General features: G+C 42.9%; 1 protein-coding gene across 11 annotated transcripts in view; it reads right to left on the bottom strand.

Annotated features, from left to right (window-relative positions):
• Nucleotides 1-22,362, bottom strand: part of OSBPL5 (oxysterol binding protein like 5) — a 173,664-nt gene that overhangs the window by 4,992 nt on the left and 146,310 nt on the right. For all 11 annotated transcript variants that reach the window (XM_039728266.1, XM_039728268.1, XM_039728267.1 and 8 more), the window contains 9 exons: nucleotides 17,798-18,017; nucleotides 13,979-14,163; nucleotides 12,510-12,591; nucleotides 11,780-11,878; nucleotides 10,807-10,903; nucleotides 9,079-9,177; nucleotides 7,817-7,914; nucleotides 5,752-5,841; nucleotides 3,541-3,677 (listed from right to left, as the gene is read on the bottom strand). In XM_039728266.1, coding sequence (XP_039584200.1) covers nucleotides 3,541-3,677; nucleotides 5,752-5,841; nucleotides 7,817-7,914; nucleotides 9,079-9,177; nucleotides 10,807-10,903; nucleotides 11,780-11,878; nucleotides 12,510-12,591; nucleotides 13,979-14,163; nucleotides 17,798-18,017 — 1,107 coding nt within the window. The remainder of the gene's footprint in view (nucleotides 1-3,540; nucleotides 3,678-5,751; nucleotides 5,842-7,816; nucleotides 7,915-9,078; nucleotides 9,178-10,806; nucleotides 10,904-11,779; nucleotides 11,879-12,509; nucleotides 12,592-13,978; nucleotides 14,164-17,797; nucleotides 18,018-22,362) is intronic.

Raw genomic sequence — 22,362 nt, 5'->3', positions numbered from 1 at the left:
TCTTTAAAGTTTAGAAGCACTGGAACGAATTTATGAGCACATCTTGTAGCTGAACATGCACCTCCTATACAGGATTTACAACCAGATTTGTAGGAAGCTGATTCAATCCACAAGCAACAAGCATGTCCTTGTGCTCACAAGCTGCAAGCATGAACACAGGTTTTCACTCACACTTGTTTGCAGCTGCCAAAGGATAAGTGATCAGTCATATGAGTTGTTCTCAAGCATCTGCCCTGGGGAAGCATCTGCCTTCTACCAGAGAAAAATCAATACCTTTTTTTTTTTTTTTTTTTACTATAGCCAAGCTGTGATCAGCCTCTCCACAGCTCCTCTAATCAGAGCAATTTAATCTTCATTTCAGATTGGAAATACTTCTGAGTATAGCAGCTAGCCCTCCCAAAATGTTACTGTATGTTTTAGTGTTTAGAATGTGCACAGGAGATCCAAGCTGTTCCGTTATTCTCAGCTCCACAAAACACCCATCCACCATTTAGAAGGTGAATTCATTACTGCATTTAATTTGGAGCTTGCTGTGAAGCTCTTAATTTAAAAGTGATCCTGAAGCTTTCATCATATTTCTATCACCATACATTAACAGAGCACTTCAAAAAATGCAGCCTCTTAGATAAGTAACTGGATGCAAAGCAATGCCTTCTTTTCATTTTTAACAAGTCACTCCCCTATTTCTGTGTATGAATAATTTCTCCCAGAAACAAAAGAAGGAAACTCAGCGATGGGGATGGGGCTGAGAGGAGTAAAATAACAGCCTGAGAATACATTGTGGTGGTGTAAAGCCTGTCCTAAGGAATGCAGTTGGGTAGAGAGGTGAGTCCCCTAATTCTATGAACCTTAGAGGGACAGCACAACATTGTTTGACAAAGGCAAATAACTCCATCAAGAGCTGCATGTGTCAGACAATGAGACCCTCCATGGTGAGCTGCACCACAGTATGAGCTTCAGAGATTCCCCAGCAATTGTGAAAATAGGTGATTTTCAGCACTGCAGGGAAGACTAAGCAATTTAGGGAGACTACAACCTGGATTAGATGGCAATTTAGTCATGCAACTGTCAGCATAATAAGGAGTTTGATGGAATGTCTGTTAGGGAACTCTGTAACTTTTCCTTTATCCTCCTTCTCTTGGATGCATGTAACATTATTAATCTCTCATGTAGCAAAGGGAGCCAGCTCTAGCCATAAACTCTGCTAAACAGAACTGGAGATTCTTTGCCCACAAGACCAAGATTCTCCTTTAAAAGAATCTTCTTCTGAAGATTAAAAATGTACTGCAGTCTGCCCTGCTCTGCAGAGTTAACATGTCTGCTCTGTAAGTTACAAATACAGACTTTATTGCTCATAATGCCCACTGCTGTTGATGCCTTGTGAAGGCTGACCTAGAACAGAGGCTAGATGGAGTTAAAGAATAAAGTAGGGATTTATTAAAAGGTCTCAATGGATGCACCTTGGGCAGCACAAGAGCCTAGCCAGGGCTAGACCCAAGAAGAACCCAAAATGGTCACAAAATGGACGACCGGTCACGGGGTCTCTCACTTTTATAAGTTCTAGTCCATTTGCATATTGAAGTTAATTGTCCAATTATAAGTTTAGTTTACGAAGTCCCAATCTTCTTGTTCTCCTCTTTTCAGTCTACTGTTGATTATGCTCTTGGGCCTGAAATTTGGATTATTCATCTTTGGTCCCCAGCTAGAGAAGAAATTGTTTTGTCTGCCTACTCTGTGAAGAGAGCTCACCATCCCCTAATATGAAGCTCAGAAGTACTACACTAAAGCAGTACAGAATCTGAAAATATATAAAAGCTAAAACCTGAGGCATCACTGTCCAAACTAAATTTTTGTGTGTTTTTATTTTCATGCAATCCCTTTCTTTACCTATAAAAAGGGGAATCTTTTTAGGGTGACATGATGCAACACCAAAATCAGATGTCCACAGAGAAGTGCATAACGTAATGCAGAGCTAGGCAGCAACCACATGTGCTGGCTTGGGATATTGGCTGGTGCTGGCTGACTGTAGTGGAGAGGAAGCACAACTAATTTCATTAAAGCCAGCCAGCTCCACATAACTTTGCTCAACTCTTGCTCAACAAATGTGCAGTGTGCATTATTCACTTCCTCCATTTCCTAACTGTATTGGGTTTGCATGGCCTGGTTTTTGGCAACAGGGGTACTGCAGAGGTGGCTTCTGTGAAAAGCTCCAGTAGCTTCCACAACATCTGGCAGACTCCAAATATGGCTGCTGGCCAACACTGGGGTGGTGGTAAGGCCTCTGTGATGACATACTGAGGAAGAAATCAAGAAAGGAAAGGTTGTAGCACAGTTTTAATTGTGACTAGAGAAGAGTAGGGTGAGAACATGGGAGAGGAACAGCCCTGCAGACACCAAGGTCAGTGCAGAAGGAGGGGGAGGAGGTGCTCCAGGTGCCAGAGCCCAGATTCCTCTGCAGCCTGTGGAGCAGCCTGTCCATGAAGGACCCTGTGGAAAAGTGACCCATGCTGCAGCAGTTTGGAGAGGACTGTTACCCATGGGATGGACTCACACTGCAGCAGTTTGCAGCGAGCTGCTGCTCCTGAGATGGAGCCATGTTGGAGAAGTAAATGGAGAACTGTATCATGTGCGAGGGACTCCACAGTGCAGCAGTGACGGACTCCTCTTCCTGAGCAGCAGGAGAAGCCACGGGTGATGAACTAACTGAACCGCCCACCCTCCTGTCTCCTTGTGCTACTGGGGCAGAAGGCAGACTGTGAAGGAGGGAGGGGTGGGGGGAAGGTGGTTTTAGGGGCTTATTTTACTTCTCATTATCCTGGTCTGATTTTTTTAGCAATAAATTTATTTTATTGTTGAGTCTGTTTTGTCCTCAATGGTAACTGACAATTTATTTTCTCACAGTCCTTAACTCATGAACCCTTCATTAAATTTTCTCTCCTCTGTCCAGCTGCAGAGAGGGTACCTGGCATCCAGTCAGGGTCAAACTCGACACTAAGTTATGCGCCTGTTTTATGTAACCTAGATCAGCCTACAAAGCCTGGTGCAGACTGCATTGGAGATCTCAGCTGAGATTATGAGGCAAGGTTAAACATCAGTTTAATTACATTCATTCATAAAATCCTGTTATGTGGTTCAAGTACTGCTCTGCGGATGCCAGGACTTCCCACAATTCCTACATTTACTTTAAGAGCTTGTGATTGAAATAACCCTTCTTAACAAGGTATCCAACTTCAGGATGGCATCCTGCCCCTTTATAAAATGCTCCAGCAGTTAAAAAAATCTCTGGAGTCCAGGCAGAATTGTTATTTTAAGCAGATAGCCTCCGCTATTTCTCAGCCCAGGTTGATTTCAGAGCTGTACTTAATGGAAACCCTCCAGAGTTAATAGTCTGGAAAGAAACAGGTAAATGGCTGGGTAACATGTGCCAACAAAGCAGGTCATGGCTTTCCAGGACTGTGCTGAGGAGTTGGAGGAGCCCTGCTGATGAGAAGCCAGCTCCCAGGAGAGAAGCAGCAGTGAGATGTTCCCCGAGCTCCCCACCTCTCTGATTCAAAGTCCGTCTGCTCCTCAAACAGCACAATGTGGCGCTTCAGCCTCTGCCTGCACACTTCGCTGGTCGGGTTCCAGAACATTTCTGTGTTCCCATTTTTCTGCTCATTTATATGCACTTCTCCATCCTGAGAAGGAAAATTAAATGAATTCATGACAATCAGAAAACAAAGGCAGAAATTAATCCTGACAAATCAAAGCTGCTCCTGGATGATGATAAGGGATACCTGCTGCTTAGGAGGCTTCTTTCCTCCTCTATCCCATAAAATCTCACTGAACACTTCCTGAAAGTTTCTGAAATGAATGAGGCAAGACATTGCCAGAAATAGTGGCTGCATTTATCATTAATCAGAGTCAAAAAGGATCTGGTTCCTTCTATGAAGTCTTGTCCTCAGACCTGAGTGCCCACAGAAGCCCCAAGATATTCTTCTTTCATCACTGTTCCTCCCACCTCCCACCCAGCACATATAAACAAAATTCCTGGCTCCTTTTTCCCAAGGCTTCCTCACTACTTCCTCTCCCATGTTCCCATATGCTAGTTCCAGGACTGATCCCAGGTCTCCAAGAGACCCCCAGTGTGGAAAGAATGAAGTAGGCAGGCATTATCAAGCACCACTACACGCATCTCTAACAAGCATATATACAAGCACTCAGCTGCTGCTGTGACCCTAGGACTGAGAAGCATTGGGATTTACTTCCCTTCTTTATTCAGGTGGGTTTTCAGTTCCTGAGGCAGAGAATGTACCATTCAGATGCAGGGATTTCTGTCAGGAAACTGGATGGTGTCAGAGAAAAGCCAGGAGAGCAGGCCAGTACTCCCAGTGGGGAAGGAGAAGAACCAACACCATCCCTACCCCACTGCACGGCAGCTCCTCTGCTCACAGAGCCACCATTCCAAAACTATTTAACTTCTTTTATACATCACTGCAGTTTGTGCATCACAAACAACCAGGACAAAGATCAGGGGAGGAGGGTAGAAGCAGAAGGCTGGGAGCTGAGCAGCACCCAACCTCGTGGCTCAGGAGAGCCCCTGGATGACTCTCATGGTTGGCAGGACCACCACAGACAAGGTACTCCACAGCCCAGCACAACTCACCACTGGCAGGGCTCATCCTGCAGGACAGGGAGCTCAGAATGGAGCAAGTCCCTTGTACATGCTTAGAAAGGGAAAATCTCCCAATTTCAAAATGGTCATTAGCTTTTTATGTAAAAAGACAGATTGCCTGCCAGGACAAGTCCAGTACCAAAGGCTACACTGTGGTTAGGACCTCACTATAGTAACGGCTTTATCCAGGCACTTTTCACCTGGCTTTCTTTAAATACCTCCTTCAGATGAGACAAATCTTGTCTCAGAAATGGCAATTTCTACAGACTGGCAAGGGAGCACAGACCAACTGTAATGATCATGTAGATGCCCAAATGTTGCTCAGAGAAATACCCAGATGTCCAGCCCAAAGCCAAGGCTCACTGCTTTTGTTTTCGGTACCAGGAGTTCCAAACAAAATTAGACTACATCATTCATTATGCAACTTCATTCTTGCTGGATTTTGGCTTCAGGATGTCTCTGAGTGAATCACTTGCGTACAAGTGATTCACTCAGAGACAACCTCAAGTACAAGCTCTTGCTGCTGACTGTTCTGAGCTGGCCAAAGAGATAACACCCTCTTTGAATCCATGTCTCTGTCCCTCAGCTGATGAACAGGGTAGTAACTGTCTTCTACTATAAAGGTTTGCTGTGAAAATAATGAATTTAAAACCCTCTAAATTCTTCCCTGAATCCCAGCCTAACTGGGAAGTACTGAACACAGCAGACAAAAGGCAGCCTCAAGGTCTTTGCAGTCACACCTCATACACACTATCTCCTGCCATCAGTGCTTGCCCTAAGCCTCAAACCCTAAATACAGACCCATTGCCTTTGATAGAGAACCGCCCTATTGTTGCCAGCTTCCTCAGGCTCTGCAGCGCTCCTTTCACTGCAGATGGATGGGATTGTTGAAGCGTAAATGACCTCCAGAGGTACCTTAAGAGGTGTGGCCCAGGCTGTGATTGCCTGCATGCCCTGGGGCTGGTGGGAAGAGGCAGGACAGGGCCCTCCCAGTGCCCATTCCAGCGCAGGGAGCCCGCCAAGGGCTGCCAGCCCTCCCTCGAACCCTGCAGGCACGGGCTCATAACCTGCCAGCAACCTGGAATAGCAAATGTTACCCAGTGTCCAGTGAGACTCGCTAGCACTTCTTCTCCACATTTAATCTTCCCCGAGATTTGATTAATGCTCGTGCTGCCACCGAAGAAGGGCTGTTAGGGGAGAAGAGAAACAGCAAACGTGGTCAGTCTAGTGAGGACTAGAAGGGAGCCAACACAGAGATGCAACAGGAGGGAAGGAAAGTGCAGCTGGCAGACTTACAGTATTTCTGGGGAAAGGCAGAATGACTTCTAACATGGATTTTGACTGTCTCACATTGTGCCCACTTCCTTTTGTTTGTAATACCACAAACACTGCAGCAGCAGGTAGGGAGATAAGCACTGAGGTGCATTAACACTCAGGAGTGCAGGGTCTCCCCTTAATTTGAAATACACTTATTTATTGTCAGCCACACATCAGGATGAGTGTACGTGGACAACTCTTTCCCACTGCCCAGAATCACAGCCTTTGCACTCTTGTCCAAAGGAAAGGAGCAGCACTAGTGGGGACTTTTCCTGCTTATGGGACAGCAACAGCAGTGTGGCACTGCTGGTGATAGCATGTGTCCCAAGTCTCCAGTGTGAACAACCTCTGGTCAACAGAAAAAAACCCAAAAAAACCCACAAACCAAAGAAAAAGGATATTTCCGGAGTCAAGGAAAAAAAATAAATAAATCCCAGAACAATGGAAAATTCCACTCATCTCCTAGCTGCCAAACACAGGAAATGCTTCTGTTCACAGAAGACACTTCCTCAGACGTTTTAGCAGGCACTTTCTGAAAACATTTGTACAAACTTGTGAGTGTGTGTGTGTGTGTTAAATAACAATATAAACCCAAATTTCACACAACACCCATGGATATAATAATCACATACATCTTAAACATCAATCTTTGGTACATATCCAAATCAAAAAAAGTTAAGGGGTTTACCTGCAACTTCCCACAGTTTACTAGAATAGACAGCTAAGAAATGCTCAAAGCAGAGCATGTAATTACATCATTGGACCTTTCAAAAACATGTTTTGATGACTCATACTGTTTCCAAGCCAGAAAAGAAGCACTTTAGGCTCTAAAGTGTTTGTAGGTTTGAGATGACACCCAAGTCAGGGAAATATCCCACTGGCCTCAACAACAGGCCACCAGGGAAAAACAGGCTTTAAAGACAAGTATGTGTGAATGTCAGGGAAGTACAGGAGCAAGAGTTCCCTTTGTAGGGGAAATAAAGACAAAAAAAATATTATTGCCCTCAAGCAACTCACAGTTAACAAAACATTCCTGTAACTCCAGTGATCTATCACATTTATATTGGCTAAGGCTGCAACTCTCAAGTCCTGCAGTCTCTCAGTTCTCCTTTCATTTTATGCTCAGGCAAGAAATTGTTTGTTGGGGCAGAAGAGAAAAGGATGCTCCTTAAAAATCAAGTTAACTGCCCAAAGAAAGCTACAGGTTATCACTTTCCCTCCTAAATTTTAACCCATTTAATAACAGGAACGCTCAAAGATATCTCCATTTTGTCTGCATTCCATGAATTTGCATCACCAGGCTTTCCAGGGGAGGGACTAGCTACATGAACAAGTCAGTGCAGGACTTTTCAGTGTGCCAGCCACTCAAAATTACCTGTCTGACAATGAGCTCTCACCCTGCCATCAGGGCAAGGTCCTGTAGCCCTGAGAAACACAAGGTGCAGCTCACCATGACACCTGCAAGGGACGAGTACAGATGTGATGGCTGCTGGAGAGCTACCCCAAAGATGCACATCCTAACTCGCCTCCAAGTTCTTTGTACACTCACTATGTTTTGCAAGCAAAAATAATTATCCCTGCTCAAACAGAAGCCACACTGTCATTGCCAAACTTTCAGAACAAAATTTAGGCAGTAGCCAGAGAAAGTCACGTAAAACTAAGGCTTGCTGGGGTCAGTTGGGGTTGCACGAGGCAAAACCAGCAGCAGGGTGAGACCTTCTCTCCAGGCAGGCCCCACTCTGGCGCTCACATATATTGCTGGTACAGAAATGACCTAACCCTGCCTGGGGCACAGGGGCAAGCCTGAGACCCACTCAAAACAGGGCCATTTTTAATGTATCTTACCTTTAGCTTGAATTCCAGTTCTGCCCTGTGGTTAGTTTTCTCACAGTCAATGGTAACTTTCCCTCCAAGCTCCATTGTCATGGTACCATATAAAAGTCCTGAAAGGAAAAAAGAGGCTTAAGAGAAGCCCCAGGGGAAGCAACTTGCTTTCTCAAGTAAACCTGGCTCTTGCTGACACACTGTGAAAGTCATCACTTGGCTTAAAGTTTTGAAAAGACAGAACTGGAGTTTCTAAGAAATGGCTGTTTACTATAAGCAGGAATAATCTGAGTCCATATTCCCCATTTCTAACACCAGCCAGGAAATAGCTTCACTCACAAGTGCACTCTGTGGCAAGCTGACAGGGGGACAGGAAAAATAAAGAAAGTTGTGCCCAGCAACCTCATTCATACTTGTGCTTAAACAGACCCAGTCAGGTCTCTCAGGGTGACTGAAGAAGAGAGAAGCTGTAACAGGATTCACCAGAATCTGGGAGACTAAAGGTCATGTAGAGAACTTTTTATACATGTTTACCATTTGCTGAAGGTCTTTTGCAGAAAAAGAAAAATTGGTAAGAAGAAAATTTATGCACAGGAATACTTCACAGAGAGCATGATATTATGAGGTTACCGTTTTCAGGTACCCGGGCTCATCCAAATACACACTTAGAAGTCAGTGAGCCAAATTAAAAAATATTTAACCCCCAAAACTGGATTTGACTGGTGACTTTAACTCTGTGGTGGAAATAATGCAGACAGAGCTTCCTGAGGAGCAGTGATTCAGCAGCCATGCCCCAGCCTCAGCACACACTGGCTCCACAGAGCAAAGTCTCACTGAGGCAGCTCATACTCTGAGAAGTACAATGACTAGAGTATCAAACAAATGGCAAGAGAAGTCAGGAATTTCCTTTATCCTCAAAAAGCCAGAAAATAAATCAAGCAATTTCCATGTTAACATAATGAAAACTTCTTCTCTTAAGAAGCTCAGAAATGTAGTCTTCTTCTTTTCATCTTATCTGCAGTACATATATGGAATATTTTTCTGTTTCTGCATAGTGTGAAAACTAACATTGATGGGCCTAATTCTCTCCTGGGCTGTGCACGGTTAATCAGAAAGACCTCACTGACGATTACTGAAGGTTTCCTGCTGTGACTCATGGCTGGGCTCTCTGGAGTTACCAGGCCCTGTGATGTCAGCTCCTTGACAGGGGAGAGCCAGTGCAAAGTCAGTCAGTGAGACACCATTTTGTTACTCTGCTTCCTATTTGAAGAGTCATACCTTACCTTTACAGTGGGCATATGGCATCGTGATTATATACTCTTCCCCTCTGTTTAGAAACATAAGCTTTGCTTTTCCATCCAACAGCGCAGAAAGTGAGTTGCCTAGAATTTAAAAAAAAAAATACACATTAAAAAGTCATGTTATATTTTGCCCCTCCTCCTACTTTAAAAAAAGCATTTCCATTTAAATGTAGATCACTAATGAAAGAAGAGATGAAATGATCAACCTTTAGGACCCTGCAAATCATGCACAGCTGGAGGCAGGTAGTTTTAACAAACTCTGCTGCTCTTATTTGCTCTGGCATTTAGCCCCTCTTGAAGAAAGAGCAGCAGATTTAACAGATCATTATCGGGAACTTAGAAGTTTCTCAGGCCCTCCAGTTCTCACAACTTTTCTGATTGTGGATCGTAGGTGCAGAAGTAACTTTGTAATAACAAGTGACCTTGCCCCTGATAAGTTGTACTAATGTTGTACAAAATTACCGAAGTTTAACTAATTACCCAAGAAGAACAAATGTTGTACTAATTACCAAAGAAGAACAGCCTTGCCCTTAATGGGTCGCAGCTGTGACTAACAAAGATAAGTGTGATAAAGGGGTTGAGTTGGCTCCTCGGGGGGATCCTTGAGGAAGAAGGCCTAGAGGAAGAAGACCTTGAGGAGATAGAGGAGCCCTGAGGAAGAAGAACAAAACAAGGAAGAGTTGCTCTACAAAAGATCTGCTGTGAGGTCGATCTGGGTCTGACAGAGTTAGAGCCTGCTGTGGGAACCTGCAGTCACAGCTGAGCTCGGTAAAAGCCTGTGGTCAGAGGCAGCAAGGAAATACTTGCAGTCATATTCCAGCAGGAGTAGCCACCAGTCAAAGTCTGTCAGAGAAGCCAACAGTAGGAACTTGCTGTAGTCAGAGTCAAGATGGCTAAGTTATAAAGAAGAATAAACCAGGACCCTTTCCACATTTTTAAATGACAGTCTGTATCTTGCCTCATTTCTACCCCTAAGGAGAGGTCTGCTGCAACAGGGGATGATCCCAAGCAACAAGTGAAATTGCCAGAAGGACAGCAAAGACTATCTTAAAGGTTTAGGCAAATGCACTCAGCAGCGGACAGTAATTACAAAATGTTTGTCTAAACAAAAAACTGATTTCCAAGAGCAACAGTGTTTCAGAGCCCGGAGTTGTGCTGTTTGCATTGATATTAAATGACTGGAGGACATTTTGAAGGTCTGGGGACCTTCAAAACCCCACAGGAGTCTGGGAGCCAGATAAAGGTTTAAATCTACTCAGAGACATCTATTCTATTTTGTGTTTGTTGGCTGAGTGCCAGAGAGCTGAAATGTAACTTGTCCATAAGCACATATCAAGTGCATACAAGCAATCCCATACATTATTGTGAGCCTTTGCCTTCTGAAAACCAGATTTTTAAAGCTCTCAATCTTTCTCTCTGAGGTGGTTTTTTTTTGTTTTGTTTGTTTGTTTGTTTGTTTGTTTGGTTTCTTTTTTCTTTTTTTTTTTTCTTTTTCTTTTTTTTTCTTTTAACATCAGAGTGGTGTCACACTGAAATGGTGGAAATGGGGAAGACCCAGGAGAGCCAAGATAAGGACTTAGGCTGTGCCGGTGATAGAATTGTCAACCATTCCTTTGTTCTCAACTCTTAACATGCTCAGGGATGATTGAAAAACAAACCAAAACTGATGCCACGACATTACCTGAGAGAGGCCTAGACTTAATGCCTTACCATAAAACTTGGACCTAGCTAGAATGCTGCCAGAAATGCAGAATCCATCCTTCCTATTGCTGACATGAAAAGCTGACACTGGTGGGTGATGGGACACCTAGAATAAAAACAAGCAGGGGTCATTTAGAGCAGTCTGAACAGGCCAAGCAGAGGGGGATGCAGAATAAAGGGGAACACAATACATGACACCATTGTGTATGACAGCATTATACAACTAATCTTTCTCCCCTGTCCTGTATTTTCTTGAGCTTGTGCACGTGAGATTACTTTCAGCCCAACAGGTAGAGTGTAATGTTTTCAAGACAATAAATAAACAGAGCAGAACTTCAGTGCAGCATTTGAATAACCTCCATGAAATGCATGGGGTAGTTGAAATAAAAATTTTAACAAAGCTATAATTATCTAATCAAATAGGGGAAAAATGCATGTGAAACTGGGAGTCCCTTTACCAAAGGCCACACAGTTTTCAGATTCCTTTATTAACACAATAAATCTCAAACTACACTTTGTTAGGCCAGTTAAGTTATGAGCTCTGCCCTTCATTTACTCACAAAGACATAGAGATAAGCCCTCGATTTACTCATATTAAAATCATCAAAGAAAGTTAGAAATAAAAAATGGAAATATTTGGTTGTGTGTTGTATGCCCCTTTTGACAGAGGCAACACAACCCCCATTTTATTAACAATAAGAAAACAGTAGGGCAGAATCCCAGGGAAAAGGTATTTATTGAAGAAAATGATGTTATATATGGGAGACCTGCTGTTATAGTCTTGAGTGCCCACCAAGCCTCACCTAATTTCTGTAAATCTGCAAAGAAAAAAGATCAGCAGCCAGTTTACCCCAGGTTCTGCTCTGCCACTTTACACAGAGCTCCAGGTTCCTCTCCTAGGGTGAGAGGAGTAGTGTGTTTCTGTGCATGGAGGTGCAAGCAGGCTGGTGTTTGCAACCTGAGCATCCAAACAACAACTCACCTGTTCTGCTATGTAAAATGTGTGACTGTTCGTCTGGGGGTGAAACCAACAGCAGCGAAATGTCTCTCCCAGAATAGGGTTGTATGGCTTTTTTATTCCCTGAAAAACCAAGTAATCAAAACCTGCTACAAATGAAGATTTGCAATCCAATGCTACAGATGGCCACAAAAAATACAGTAATTTTTTTCTTGGATGTTTTCCACAAAGTCAATCACAAGTATAAAAACTGAAGAACTAGTTACATATCCATCTAATCTAATCTTTTCATCCCAGACATGGATAAATCTGCTATTCCCACCATTTTAATATTTAATACTGCCCAATCAAAGCCTTACAAGATGATCAAACTTTATTATTGTTGCTACTATACACAGTAAGGGCCTACTGATCTGGGCACATCAGGCACAGTGGTACTAATTGGCCTGAAAAGAGAAAAGAAGACCTGCTTTCAGCAAAGGGAAAAATTTTGCATCTCAGGGCATGTTACTTGTGGATGACCAGTTTTACTTTCTAACTGTCCAGTGCAAAGGCTCTGAGGTTGATTGCCCCTATTTTGCATTCACTGTCTACTCTGAAACCAAATGCAACCCCAGTTTTAAAAGTAATGGTAAAAGTCTTCTGAGCACTAAAAGAGGTAAAGTCTCAAAGGAGAGGCAGAAGAGAAATTAAACAAAACCACAACAGAAGATTTCAATGCCCATTACAACCCCAATTTCATGCCTCATTTTACCTTTGGCTTCTTATAGAAGCCGGACAGATACCACCTCAGAACTTGCTTCATTCGGGTGTATGGATCATCTTCAAGGACGGCCCTGCAGAACAGAACACAAAATGTTCTTCATACTGGTCACATATCACATTAGCTTCTTAGCAGTATAATAACATCAATTTCAATCTATTTTCCCACAACTAAAGGGAAGTAACTTCTGTGCTGCTGCCAGTGAAAAAGATGTCTCCCAGCAGAAATATATATATTTTTAGTAATGTACGTCATACAACACAAATTGTTAAAAAGTGGCACCCCTTGCCCTGCATTTCTGCAAAAAGACCAACAAAATTTCTGGAGTGTATCAGGTATGATTGGACATTGGAGTAGGTTAATGTCCTGTCACTCACACTAGCACTGAGTCACAGCTAGCAGAACAGTGTGATTCATAAAAATAAACTTATATCATCAAAATCAAAGACTTTTTTTGGTCTCTTTTTTTTTTTTCCCCCACTTTTATAAAAGATCTTTAAAGCTGATGTGCTCCATGAGCTCTTTCAGTACTTTGAGATTTCATGCAATACTTCAGGTTGGAAGGGACTTCAAAAAGCCATCTCATCCAGCACCTCCAAACAATGCTCAGAGATGAAACAGGAAGTAAACCAAACCAAAGGCATTCCTGGTATTTCCAACCATTTAGTCAGATTTAAAAATCAACTTGGGTAAATTATTGCAAAATTCATTTAGAAAGATCACCCAAACCACAAATTAAAAAATTTTTTATCAAAACCTCCAAACCTCTTGAAGTCTTCTTACATATCTGCACTGAGGAGAACTATTTCTTTAACTTCAGATGGTACAAATACCACAAACAAGGCTTGAAAATACCATGATTCTGTAATTACCCAGAGAAAGTGGAATAAAAATGAGTAACTAGTGCTGCTATTAGAATATTGCACATCCTGGTTTTACAATCCACTAGGCATATCTCACTCAGAAGGCGGGTCCTATCTGGAAGCAGAACATTTAGTATTTTCTACTCTGCTGCTCCCAGCAGGCTGCTCCCATCAATAGTTTTAAAAGATGTTTCTTATTTGTTTATCAACCATCATAATTATATTGCTTTGGGGAACAGAAGTGCTTGACAATTTTGGTTGCTCTATTTCCCTATTCGTGTATGTACACGAGCACACCAGGAGGTGGCACAGCTCTGCTGTGCACAACTCCATGGCATTGGCTGAATTCCCATCAGTTCCACCCAGCAGTGGCAAACACCTCCATGTGCATGGGTTTGTCTGGAGTTTAACTTTTCCTTCCTTGCTCCTCACTGGCAGCAGTCTATCCGTAAAAAGTCACTGCAGCTGCTGTCTGGTTTGATCTACGTTGAAGCCAGTGACCTCAGTACTATTTGGGAGCTTTTCTGGCACACACAGAGGTATTTTCACAAATTCAGGAAAAGAGCCCAGGTCAGGCCCACCCCGTGTGCTGCTTACTGGGAGAGCAGGTCGGCATGGTAGTAGTAGTCGGAGAGTTTGTTCAGGAACGAGCGCGGCTCCAGGATGAAGGTGGGCAGCACCACCCGTGACAGGTCCATGCCAGGCCGCAGCTGCTTCAGCAGGATCCACATCAGGCTCTTGTTCTCCTCAGACACGGTTTCTGTCTGAGACGACTCCCCTGTCTACAGAGGCAAAGGGAACTTCAGGGCAGGAACAGGAAAACCATTCCCTGTGGGCGCGTTTCTCTGGGGTCCAAGCGGAGCCATGCACGCCAGGCCCTGGCACAAGGGTGAATGCTCACCAACACCACTGCAGAGAGACATCAGCCATGTCTCAGTGGAAATGAATCCCCAAAGCAATCAAGTGAGTGGTGCAGGACGCCCTGGGTGTCTGGGAAGGCTGGCACGAGGTAGGGAGCACAGCTCTGTTGTGCTCCCTCCTGAGGCACTGTGTCTGCACACCTCAGGGCTGTCAGGGGCCAGCTGGACCAACATTAGCCAAAGGGACTCTGCATTGCAGTCCTCAGGAGGGGTGGACATGCCCAGAGCTGTTACAGCATCCCTGCGGCCTGGGGAATGCACAGAGGCAGCTCCTCTCAGTCCCATTCTCCACAAACATCAGAGAGATTATAAGATCCACTAGGACAGATGTAGAAGAATGTAGGTGGTAAACAAATAATCAACAGAGAATAGAAGCAGTCCTGCAACTTCTACACAAGACAAACTGGTGTGTCTATATGGCAAGGGCCCCACTGCCAGGTGAGAGGCACAAAAACTCTAGCACCTGCCAATGCTGCTCAGAGCCCATTGCAGCAGATGTGTAGGTAAAAAAACCCAGGGGTTATGCTGTGCTTTCAGCCCTGTGTAGTTCCTGTGCTTTCAATGGGTCTTTGAGATGTGCAACATGCCTTTCACACCACTAGAGAAGGCAAATTAAATTTTCAAACAAAATTCCACCTTAACGGATCCTAGGCATCATAATTTAACAGTGAAAGAGAATACTTAGGCTTTCTACTGATTTTAGGCAAGAGATTTCTATGAGAAAAAGGCAGAGATTTACTTTTGGAATGGACTTTGGTTTGAGGGAAGGCACAGCACAACAGGATTTTCAGGTGGTATAAATCACTAAACATTCTATTTCACCACCTGAGCATTGCCTCCATGTTGCCTCCCACTCAGCCCTACGCTCACAGCAAGTTGACCATTCCTGCAGAGCTTGCAGGCTGAGGGAATTTCAAACTGAGGAACAACAAAGCTCTGTTATTCTGTTGCTTTTCAATTTTTGTACAATTCTTCTTTTGACAGTCTGATGCAATGCACACTTTGCACCTCCCAAGGAGAAATGGAATACCACAGTATCACCTGGGGCTCACAATGCAGAGGTCTGTCAGAACACTCATTATTTATCTGGGTTCTCAAGTGTGCATGTACTGTCAATATAAATTAATGCCATGTTGAAATTGCTGAACAAAGTGTTACTCAGAATGAATCACTGCACACAGGATGGACATAAATAGAGAAAAATATGCAGGAAGATGTGAACAACCTCAAATAATAACCCTTTTTATAACTTGTTTAAACTACGAGCCTGAAAAAAATGTTTTTTGTTTTTTGGGTTTTTTTCCCTCTGTTATCAGTCTACCTACCAAAGTGTCTGTGTTGTGTTCGAGACCAACTTTTGCAATCTCAAAGTTCTTCTGACACCTGTCTCTGCCTTCACATTCCATCAGCACCCAAGGCAAAACTGCCAAATGCACAAACACCTTCCAAGAGCACAGCGACACACCTGCCCACGTGCACACCTTTAAAATGAGCCCTCAAAGCCTAGCTGAAAATGTAACAGTGCCAGTTTGTGACCTTTGTGCTGCCACACCTGAATTGCACACATGAGCTGAGGGCAGTTTCAGTTTAAGATGATGACTGACATCACCTCTGGCATGTGTTTACCTTGCTACATCTCCACCCAGGGGAGTTACATCATTGTACAAACCTATTTTTTTCTACATTCCTTTCATCAGTGAGTTCAGACTTAACAACCAGTCCTACCTGCATGGCCCAGGTGATGACAGCCCCACCTCCTGAAGAAATCTTACAAAACACCCACTGGCAAATGTCACATGACAATTCTTTTTGGAAGCCCACTGGATGCTACCTGTGCCTGAGCAGACACACTACAGAGACACTTATTTAATGCCACACGAAGTGTCACTCTCCAACAGAAATGCAATCTTTTTCACTTGGTTTGTAGTGCATTTTTTTCTTATTTTAATGTAAAACTGAGATCTCTCTCTTTCTCTCGTACACCCACATAAACACATCAGTGTAGCCTGTAATGTTTGTTCAAACACCAAAATATCAGCCTGCCCTACCACCACTTCTAGGATAAGTTTGTCATGTGAAGAAAGGTCATTTCAGAATAAGCAGCTGACAGAAATTAAGTTTGCTTTCATTTTGCTGCTGCATAGTTACTCATCTATGTTCAAAATCCCCTGCTTGAACCCAGCTGCCATTTGTTTGCAAGAGGATTTGAGGGGAAAAAAGTGCACTGAAGAGAAGCTAGGTGTAATTAGGATATATTTGACTATATTTTTTTGTCAATATTAGTAGTAAACTTTCAGGAGAATGTTGAAAGAAAAACATAAAAGGCTGGTGAAGAATCTGGAGCATGAGTCCTGTGAGGAGCAGCTGAGGGAACTTGGGTGGTTTAGCCTGAAGAAAACAAGGCTGAGGGAAAACTATATCGCTCTCTAGAACCCCCTGAAAGGAGATTGCAGAGAGGTGAGTGTTGGTGTCTTCTCCAGGTAACAAGTGATAGGAGAAGAGGAACTGGCCTCAAGCTATGTCAGGGGAAGTTTAAATGGGATATTAGCAAAATTTTTTCACTAAAAGGCTTGTCTGGCATTGGAACAGGCCTGGAACATATGATGATGGAGTCACCATCCCTGGAGGCACTTAAAAGCCATGTAGACATGTTGTTGAGGGACATGGTTTAGTGGTGGACTTGGCAGTGCTGAGTTAACAACTGGACTTGATCTTAAGGGTCTTTTCCAATGTAAATTGCTCTACAATTCTGTGACTCTAAGAAAAAACATCTTTCCAGCAGTGTGTTTCTATGAAGCACCAACAAGACCTCAGCTTCCTTGTTCAAAGCAGCAGGCAAGCGAGTGCTCAGAGCAGAGCTCCTCTGCTGCCTGCTCGGACTGATTCTCACACAGCACACTTGGCTACCCCAGCTCTCTACCACTGCCTTCCTCAGAGGTGTCACAGTGACATGAGCTAGCAAGGCTCTATGTGAAACAGAAATGCATCCTCCTGCTGTTAAATGTCACGAGAAATGGCTTTCAGATAAGCAAGCGACATTTAGCAATCAAGTGGCTGAAATGCTCCACTCAGACACACACAAAAAAAAGGATGTTCCATGCATAATAATAAAAGGGAAGTGTCATATTTTGTATCACACAAGGACTGAGTGCCCTAATTGGTCAGGACACATGCCCAGGATGATAATCTCCCCTCCTGCTGGCTCCATGAATGTGCCAATGCTGTGCAGCTCTTTAGTGCAATAACTGGTTAAAGCAATCACTCATGCTGGAAACACACCAAAGCAGAGTAGCAGAGCTGCTGTTCATAATACAGAATTATTAAATGATAACACCACGTAAGTTAGCAGAAAACTGTGCTTTGCTTTGTCTGTAAAACACTGGAACTTATCAAGTTGGCTGTTACCTGCAATACAGCTAAAAGGCTGAAGGACAAATACTACGAACAGATACATTTTAACAGGAACAGACTGCAATCAAGATTTTTGTTTTCTTACCTCTCCAAATTCTTCATAGACTTGTTCAATATAAGTGGTCCCCTTTGTTCCTGGAGAGACCTCTCCCTGTATTTCTGACTGATCACTCTCGCTTTCATTTGTCTTCCGGCTGTTCTCGTGTGCTTCATTCTCTGACTCCTCTATGTTGTCTCTCTCGGACTTGTCTGAAAAAGCATCATTTTCCAAGTGGTGGTTGTTCTCTAGGGTTGATTCATTCAACCTGCAACACACAGTTCATTACTTGCTTCAGTCTGATTTACAAAGCCACATTGCTTAAGGTTTTTAAAACATAGTAAAAACACTCCCAGGACTCAGAATAGGGTGTGCAGACCAGGACAGTCTCTGACATTGATTTCCTGAATAACAAGGGTTTTATCACAGAAAGAGAGATTTTCCATCATAATTTTCCCCTCCAAACTGCACTTTTCAAAATGTGCCAGCTCCATTTAGCCATCCTTACACAGCCCTGCTGCTGGCTCTGGATGGGAGCCCACAGACCAGAGGGATACAGAGCAAGTGCACTCCAACAACTCTACACTGCTGAGAAGAGAACTGAAGTATCCATCAGGAGAGATTTTTCCCTTTACAGAAATCAGTGGAATGCAGCACATATGAAAAAATATGACATTACCGGATACATTTTCTTTTCAGTGCTATTGCTGTTTTATTTCAACAGAGGGTGGTCCTAAGTCAGCCCTACACCAGAAAAGACAAATTTAAAAACTAATAGAAGCAAGTATTTTCTCACACACATACCCCTCCCTCATCCACCAGGCTAACCTGGGGAATGTGCTTCCCCCAGATGATGCTGTGTGGAAGAACAGATTTGAAAGCATGGAGTGTACAACTGCATTTGAGAAGAACTCCCAAATTGTAACAGGATCTAAGGGAAAGCATGGAGGGTGTGACAAGCTTCATGCTCAGTGATCCAGACTTTAGAGAATGACAAAAATTCTCTCTCAAGTAACCTATAGCATCTCCACTTGAAAAAGCAGATGTAGTTCATATGACAGTTGGCAAACCTGATTGCACACGCCAGAGGTCAGGTGCTGAAAAGTATTCATTAAATGCACTTTTTTCAAGTGGTATCTGTAATGGAAACAGTTTTCCTCATTCATACATGTCTGCAGACAGATTACCTCTTCCATGGCCTGGCTTAACTCCCATTTTCTGAGCTTCTCAGCTGTTCCTTCCTCTGAAAAGTTCTTGACTGAGACCTCATGAAAAATTGCTCTTGGATAGAGCAATAAAAAAAAATTCCAGCTATACAAAGGGTTTCAGAGGATCTAAACGGGCCCTGGATCTTGAAGAGTTTTGTAACTTCCTGTAGACTGTCTTCCTCTCCAAGATTTCTCAATACATGGGAATGTTCTGTCAAGCATCAAGCTTCTCCATGATGGGCATTTTCTCAGGCCATTAAGGCCATGTTCCAATTTTTACTAAGGATGAATGCTGAAAGTTCCCACTCTTGCTCTTTTCCCTGTTCTTGTTATTTTCTATTTTAAAAAGATAATTAGGCACTGCTAGGTAGAGCCCTATTAAATTAAAAAAAAAAAAAGCAACAGAAGAATCAGAACACAGAACTGGCATCAGTTTTTCAGAAGATCTCAACTTCCAACTATGCACTGAAATAAGCTCATGATTTTTAACTTGCCAAGCAAGCCACATTGTGACAGCCACAGCTCAGTTTCTGGCAGAGCTCAGTTTCTAGAGTTCTTTTGGAAGTGTCATCTTACAGCTTTCTGTGCCTTTAGAAAACCTTTATTTTAATTCCATTTGTAAATATATGTATGTCTGCATACATATGCACATATACAGTGTTTATATATACAAACCACAAGGTTTTTTAATTGACAGTTGCATGGTATAATAAAACCAAGATCATTAATCAGAGTCAATGACCAGCACTAATAATTTGCTATCAGACATTATGTGTCTTCATTGTTCTAGTGCCAGGATGTTAGTTCTCTTTTTTAGCCAGCAGGCAGCAAATGTAATGACTGATAACCAAATACACTGGAGACACAGATTACACACTCATGAATTTAAAATAATAAAGCAGAAGAAAGATGAGGAGCGAGCTGTCTGGAGACATTGTCCCATGATTCCTCATCACAGTTGTTTTCTGGATGTCCAGGAAAAAATTAGGTTTTTATTATTTAAATACCTAATTTATTTCTTAATTTTTCAATGGTCAGGTAAACATGTGAGTGTTGTCTGTGGTTGCTTTGCTCCCTAGACCTAGTGAAAGTCTTCTCCACAGGGGAAGAATACTTGAAAGAACAGTTCATTATAAGGCTTTTAGTTCATGCTGAGAAGTAGTACTCATTTCTATTTCACATTTGTAAGAAAAGCAAGTTTTCCAGTGTCACCTGCCTCACATTTGGGAAGTATTTGGAGTCTAATGGAGTAAATTACTCTTCGTTTTCTCTCACCACCACCACCCCCCACCCTAATATTTTTTTAAGGATTTCAGATTTAGTCCAAGAGAGAAATCAGATTCATATGAAATTCCACTTAACTGTGCACTGATTAACCACGACCACAAACCAGGCAAGACTTAATACATCCAGAGCCACGGAGCCACTCTGGGAAACCAAAGGGAAATCAGATGCTTCTCATTCTGAGGATCAAATACAAGATGCTGAAGTGCACCCAGGTTCTTTCTCCAAAGGGAATCACCACTGAATGTGTGTGATATGCTAAAAATAAATGTCATGCCATGAGCTTGGCCAACCAATCAATGTGAAGACTTCCCAGGGGCTTCCAGTGAGACTTGGACCAGACTCCAAAAGCTGGGGTGGGGAAATGACTATGCTAAAAGTCAGCACTGGATTTCCACCATGAACATGGGTAACCTGGCACTTGTCATGGCTCATTTAACTGTTTCAGCATATTAGAATTCTCTTACAGCAGTGCTTTATTCTCTAAATGACATTCCTGGAAACATCAGTTGGTGACCAGGACTTCTTTGGGTTTGATTCTGCTCTTCTACACAAAACAAAGAAAAAAAAATATGGCTTTTACAAACAAGTAACCAGCCAGATTTCTGGGGCTGCTGGAGATAAGACATGGAATCCACAAGAAATACAACATCGTATTGAAAAGAAGAGTGCCTGGTGCCCTAACAGTCTCTTGTATAAAATCACTGATTTGTACAATACTTAAGCCTTTGATTCACTCACACAGTTCTCTCTGTCATTTTTATATGCTACTGAAGACATGGATTTTGAAATCACTGTATAATCTTGATTTGTTTCCCAGCAGGAAAGGAGCAAAGCAGCCAGAAGACAAATGCAACTTTGGCTCAACAGAAAATCTGCTTCTGCCAGCTCCCAAGGGGGTTTTGTTCTCCCTATAATATCCATCATCTTCCCTTTCTTTTTCTGTTCTTGACAGAGTAGTTTGGCTAATTTGAAGAGAGAGTTAAATGTAATTAACTGGCCCCCTAACAACTGCATGCCAATTTAATTGGTAAGATTCCCTGTAGGGAAAGCATTTAATTAGAATGATTGAATCCCTGTGAGGAAGGCACTGTCACTGGCAAACCAAAACCACTTTGCTCAGCACTTGCACAGTTTGGGTTTTGCATTCTCCCTTATTTAAATGTTCTTAATTCCTTCAGGGATGACAGCAAGCCATCCTCCAGTCCTGCAACCCTCAAACTCCCCGGGGGTATAAGCACTGGGGACTTTGGGTACACATTCCCAACAGAGGTAGGACTCAGAAAGGAGGGTGTACTGTCCAGATGCCCACATGCTGAACACCCAGCTTGAACCAGACTCGCTAAAATTTGAGCCTGTAAGAAATATCTGATTGCAGTTGTGGGTTCTCTGTCCTGCTGAAAACTCTGCCATGTGTGCTGTTACTACTGACTCCCATATTTCAAGGGGGCTTTTAATGTTGGACACCTAAGAGGTGAAATAGAGGCATCACTTAAGCAGCATTCACACATCATGTTCTGAAGAAATACTTCACTACAGTTTTAACCCTATCTTCTGCATCAGCTTACAGTAGCCATAGGTTTGCCTGAATGTTCTCTATGCCACAGGCTCCATTTTAATGTTAGGTATACTTCTGTATGCACATCCATCAGCCAAAAAACAAGCCTACTGCATTCTTGAATTCATTATCCCAGTGAGCACAAGACTCCCAGGCATAAGGAAAGTATTATGACAGAAGCCCGAAAGCACAAGTACTATGGTACATGATGTGGTAAGATATTAGATTTCCTTTCCTTTTCCCAGTGCTTTTCAGTAAAGCTCTCTTCAAACTCTAGATAAAAACCTGAACAGCAGGACGGGAGAACACATGCTGGGATTACCAGTACCTATCAGGGCAAAGGGCTGACTGAAATGCTGCCATCCATTAGGTCCCATGGGGCCAGAGATACCTTCACACTCTGAAGAGGACTCAGAGACCAAGAAAACCTCTTAACAGTGAAGTCCTGCTCTGCAAGGCATCATCTTTGCAGACTGCAAGAATTGCTACCCTAGAAACTGCATAACTGATGGTGCATTGCTCTGAAAGTTAAATTCCAATCAGCAGAACTAGAAATAGACACT

This window comes from Passer montanus, unplaced genomic scaffold (assembly GCF_014805655.1).
Source record: "Passer montanus isolate IOZ18808 unplaced genomic scaffold, ASM1480565v1 scaffold65, whole genome shotgun sequence".
Classification (NCBI taxonomy): domain Eukaryota; kingdom Metazoa; phylum Chordata; class Aves; order Passeriformes; family Passeridae; genus Passer; species Passer montanus.
The sequence above is the reverse complement of the archived record's forward strand: the minus strand, read 5'-3'. Positions and strand labels throughout refer to the sequence as shown.